Genomic DNA, 6,000 nt, shown 5'->3' on the forward strand with positions numbered 1-6,000 from the left:
TACAGCAGTTTTGGTTTTCATAATGGAATACATTTAAAAAGACATCAGATGAGTTGCTAAAACCCCTTAAGTACAAGATTATTATATATAGAATATACAGAAACCAGGGCTTTTTTGAAAGACTATCAAGAACATATTAAACTTTTAATATGTAGGTTAAATGCAGGTTAAAAAAAAAATCGAAGAAGTAAAACAGGATCTTCTCCAGAAGAAAATATGCAAATATTGGCTTTTATTTATAAAACCCTTTATTCATACTATATAAATATTTACAATCATATGGGAAGATTTGCAAACAATATTTGTCTTCTCTTAAACCAAAAGTAAACAAGCGTCCTCATTTGAACTTGTGTTCAAGGACACCAAGGTTTTACTTTAAAGTTATTTGAACCGTTTTGCCATGGAAAATAAAGCATGCACTTATAGAAACCTTCATTCTATTTTCCCAACATTATTACAGTGATCTAAATGTCACATGGTAGATCCTACAAATAATACACAGCCAGATGCTAAATGGTTATGAAATTATCCTATTACTACAGATACTAGAATATTATATGTATGTGCATCTGTTTGGATCTGGAAAATTTGTTTTGAAATAAAAGAGACCAAATAATCCCATAACTTTTGTTACTCTTTCAGCTAAACACCATGTGATTTAGTCAGTTCTACATAGTTCCTACATGTGTTAGGAAAAAAAAAGCTGATATGCCGCATCTGCTTACAATTTATCATTTTTTTACCTACAGTAAAATGCTAAGTAAATACAACCATCAAACCTCCCTGAATATACATTATTCTTATTAAAAGTTAACTGAATGAAGAATTGTACCCAAGTGCTCTCATAAAGTATGGCCAGTAGTATCATAAACTATGTTTTCAAACCTTTGTAAAATTCAAGATTGACCTTTCTGGTATGCTTGTGGAAAGCCATGAAATTTATTATGTTTACTTTGCTCTTATATTCATGAATGGTGAGTTTACACCTAATTAAGATTAAATTAAAGTATAACAGTTTCAGCAATTCATGATATTAAAAACATCTCCCAAACTGAGCTAGAAGACAATTATGGAGTGATGACAGTTTTAGAATAAAACAGGGTTACTTTGAAGTCTGAAACCACTTTTCAACTTTAAAATTTAATCTGTGAGACCAACAGAGTTCAAGACAGCTACATCAAAAACAGAGATATAATACTGTCTTATTTCCAACCCAAGGCAAGTGAAAAACTACTAGCAGAGAAAAGATGAGTAGGTCAGTAGGTCGTATATCTAAAGTTTTCACGCCTGAAAATAGTGATAATAACCCATTATGGTTGTTGTGAAGAATAAACTAGTTAATGTAAGTAAAATACTTAAAATAGTCCCTGGCACACAGAAATAAATGTTAGCTACTATACTTTATTATGACTAACAGCAAGACATATCAGACAAAAAGATGTTTCTATAATACGTGTACTGTTTTCTTTAAATTTCATTACTATTTTATAAAGCCTCATACATTACCTTGTCATCTATCTTGTTTCTCGGAGTCTGTTGATGTGTGATATTTGACTGTGTCTTTTGTGCATTTCTCTGACTATGCTGTTTGTATCCCTCTTTCATTTCAGTTTTGTATTGCTGATATTTTAGTTTATATTTGTCTGTTGGCGCTGGCAAATTTTCAGGTATTATGTCCTACTCCTAGAAGTAAAAAGTATACTATTGCCATAAAAAAATCAGAATTATTATTAATTTTCCTTATTAACATTAACAGGTTTACCATTTACCTTAGCATTTATGCCTAAGAAGCAGACCATTATAATCTATTTTCTAAAGAGAGGTCATATTTAAAACATTTAGCTGGTACAGCATCACTGAGCAATCAAAGCACACAGAACTGCTCACAATGGGCACTGGCCTCAAATACCAGTTAAACCTGTATCTTGTTTCCCAGCTGGAGATCAGTCCTGGTTCTTTTTTTTTTTTTTTTTTATACAGAAGCTTCTTATTAGTTATCTATTTTATACATATTAGTGTAGCTATGTCAGTCCCAATCTCCCAATTCATCCCACCACCACCTCCCCACCACCACCTCTTTCCTCCTGGTTCTAAAATAGAAGAAAAAATGACTTTTCTTTCTTCTTAGGAGTTTTGGATAGGTTTTTTTATTCCTGCCCCAGAAAAACTCCATTGTCAATCATTTCTTCCAGAACAGTCATTGGAATTGGAGATCACTAATACTGAGAATCTCTGGTTGCCATTTCTAGAATATTGAAATATTCTATCTTCTGGTGTTATTTGGCTCCCTGCCACAGTTCCATGGGATGAAAGATAACAAAGCCAGTGGATAAGAGAAATCTAAAAAGAATTCTAAGCAAATAAATATTGTCCCATAGAGGGACCGTAGCTCCAAAAGTAGTATAAAACCAGGACAACCCTTTGAAAGTGTTGTATCCAAGTCTATACCCAGAGGAGAAGGATGAGGCAAGGCTTCAGAGCCAGAGCTGTTCAATTATAATACAAGTTAAAGAACTTGGACCTTATCCCAAAGGTAATGGGAAGACAGTACAGGATTTTAAGCAAGGAAGTGACAAATATATACAGGTATATGTTTGTAAATGTTTGATTTTATTGCCAAAAACTGTGCAAAGACCTGAAAATTACAGTGAGCTTAGCCACCATGGAATAAGAACTATGTATGAATCTTAGGGAAAGCTCAAGTTAATAAAAGCAGGAAATAATTTACCCATAAGCATTTATAGCTTACTTCTGAAATATCATCTAACGGGTCATTTTTGTTATACTGATAGCAAGTACAGAAATTTTAATCAAGACTGGGCTTCATCACTCTGACAGTAAGAGTAAGAAAAAACAAATTCAGCTCAGTATCAATTTTAAAATGGTATTGTTTTAAGTACTATCCTAATAAATAGTTAAAATGTAGAAATGTAAAATCAGAAGGTGATCATTTAAATGGATATATATATTTAATATATAATAATAAAATAAAAACAAATGTATATAATATTGATTATATTTAATTAATTTTAATATAATATATATTATTATGTATTATATATGAAACATAGACTAAAATAGCAGCACACTTCTATCACCCATCAAATATTTTCTTAATTATATTTTGGAAACATTATAACATCATCTAACTTTAGGAAGGAAATCTAAATAAAATATAGCTGTAGTTTTCATAATCATGATCATTATTATTCTCCAGAAAATGTTTTAATAGACTTATTCAAATCTGTTAAATAGATCTATTTAATAATGAGGTCATAGGGATAAATATTTCAGAATGGCAGTTACCTTTCCTATCTAATTCCAACCAAATTGTGCTAGCCAATCCAGAATAAAGATAAATTATAGTTTATAAATCCCTAGGCCAGTGGTCAGCAAACTAGGCCCAGCTCTGTTTTTATAAATACAGAAAGGTTTTATTGGAACACAGCGATGCTCATTTACTTACGAACTGTCTATGTGTTCTCACAAAAACAGCAAAGTTGAATGGTTGCAACAGAGACTGCATGGCCCATGAAGCCAAAAATATTTACTATCTGGCCCTTTATTTTAACAGTTGGATATTTTTGTATCCAACAATTTTTTTATCCAACTCATTTTTTTTTAATGAATTTTATTTTTTAGAAGAGTTTGAGGTTCACAGCAAAATTGAGTGGAAGGTACAGAGATTCCCCATATCCCCCCTGACCCTCCACATGTACAGCCTCCCCCAGGAAGGGCTGCTTTGATTCAAATTATCAAATAATTCAGATTTAACGCATAATATTGTGAACCATAAAAACCTCAAAGCACTAACTCATGTATATAAGGGAGATGACTGAACACAGAGTAAAGAGCACAGATCTTGAAGTCAGAACTAAAGTTCAAAATCCTGGCAAGTCACTTAATCTCTAGGAGTCTCAGTTCTTCCATATCTAAAAGCAGGTTAGGCCTCTCACCTTCTGAGATGGCCCACGCTCTGTGGAGCGTGTTTCTCCCAGGGCCCCTCTCGCCTTTTGAGACAGACCACATTCTGTCTATGGAATTTGTACCTCTATAAATAAATCCACTTCTTACCTATCACTTTGTCTCTCCCTAAATTCTTTCTGCGACAAGACATAAAGAACCTGAGCTTCAGTAAAATCCTGACGCCGGCCTCCAGTTAACTCTGGGATGCTTCGAAGGAACCCTGGGACATCTCAGAGAGGAATGTTAAACTAATTAGGTTTATTTGGAACTAAGGCCCCCACTCAGGTGGGGGATGGAATGATGATTTGATCCTCCTGACTTCAGTCAACTAAAGCTTGGACTCTGTCGAACTTTCCCCCAATTATATGCTGAATTCTCCTCTGCTCAAGCCCCCTTATGAATATGCATGTACCCTTAGTTTAAAATTTCCCCAAATTTGCAGTTCAGGGAGATACTGCTTTGGGAAAAGATCCCTGGTGTTCTCCTTACTTACTGCAAGTAATAAATCCTTCAGTCTCCTCGATAGATAGATAGATAGATAGATAGATAGATAGATAGATAGATAGATAGATGATAGATAGATAGATAGGTAAAAAATAAAAGCAGGTTAATAATAATGCCTACCTCAAAGGTTTGTTGTAAGAATTAAGTGATATAAGTTATTGAAACATATATCATGTTCACTGATGAACAGTAGGCATTCAATATTTGAAACAGTAAGAATACCAAGGAAATATGTATCACTTCTATGTATTTCTAAACTAAATTTTATATTTGCTCAATTCTGTGGTGGTTACAGGGACAAAGTAGCTTTAAGAAGAAAACAATGATAAGCTTAATTAAAGAAAATAAAACTGGGACTTCCCTCGTGGCACAGTGGTTAAGAATCTGTCTGCCAATGCAGGGGACATGGGTTCAAGCCCTGGTCTAGGAAGATCCCACATGCCGCGGAGCAACTAAGCCCGTGCACCACAACTACTGAGCCTGCGCTCTAGAGCCCGCAAGCCACAACTACTGAGCCCACGTGCCACAACTACTGAAGCCCACGGACCTAGAACCCGTGCTCTGCAACAAGAGAAGCCACTGCAATGAGAAGCCCATGCACCACAACAAAGGGTAGCCCCCGCTCGCCACAACTAGAGAAAGCCCGCATGCAGCAACGAAGACCCAACACAGCCAAAAACAAATAAATAAATAAATAAATTTATATTAAAAAAAATAAAAAATAAAAATAATTCAAGTAATGATCAGTTTTCAAGTAATGATTATCTTCAATCTTGCTGGTTCAACTATTCAAATCTAGGAAATGTTAATCCTAAATATTTGGGAGTATAAGTAGTCATAAAAATATGAAGAAAGGAGTCAGAAAATTATTTAATGAATCATCCTACAAGAGGAAAATTATATAGCATACATACTTGTAGTGGCTTCTTTCTTTTAGAGAATGGCTGAGTTTGACTTGTAGGAGAAGCAGCAATTCCTTTAACCTCTAAATCCATTCAAGTTCCTGTATTTATCATGCAGTGTACTTTGAAAAAGGTCAAACAAATATAAAATGGTAATTCTTATTCTAATTTTAAATAAGCCATACAAATTACGTAATAAAATTACATGGAAAGAAATCGGGTGGTTAATCACTTTTACACCTTTCACCAAAATCAGCTTTTTGTGAGGCAACTACATTATGTAGGGCAACATTTACGGGGTAAATCCTAGTCTGAATAATGGCCCCCTGAAGATGTTCATGTCCTAATCACCAGACCCTGTGAATATGTTACCTTAAATGGCAAAAAAGAACTTTTCAGACATGATTAAGTTAAGGATTTCAAAATGTGGAGATTATACTAGATTATCTGGTGGACCCAATTAATCACCTTATAAAAGGGAGGCAGGATGATCAGAGTGAGAAAGAGAAGATGTCAGGATGGAAGCACAGGTCAGAGAGGAGCTAAGATGTCAAGCAGCATTGACTAGTACTAGTACTCCTTCAATGATAAGGCTCCCTTTCCAGGTGATACTGACTCACTGTGCACA

The 6,000-nt window shown here is 34.4% G+C and overlaps 1 protein-coding gene across 1 annotated transcript in view; it reads right to left on the reverse strand.

Moving 5' to 3' along the window:
• The window catches only part of CAPS2 (calcyphosine 2), a 40,526-nt gene extending 35,040 nt beyond the window's left edge, over window positions 1–5,486 (reverse strand). The window contains 2 exon segments of the mRNA XM_068561964.1: window positions 1,507–1,677; window positions 5,385–5,486. Of these exon segments, the coding sequence (XP_068418065.1) occupies window positions 1,507–1,677; window positions 5,385–5,486 (273 nt within the window).
• Between the last annotated feature and the right edge of the window lie 514 nt (window positions 5,487–6,000).

This window comes from Eschrichtius robustus, chromosome 13 (genome assembly GCF_028021215.1).
Source record: "Eschrichtius robustus isolate mEscRob2 chromosome 13, mEscRob2.pri, whole genome shotgun sequence".
Lineage (NCBI taxonomy): Eukaryota > Metazoa > Chordata > Mammalia > Artiodactyla > Eschrichtiidae > Eschrichtius > Eschrichtius robustus.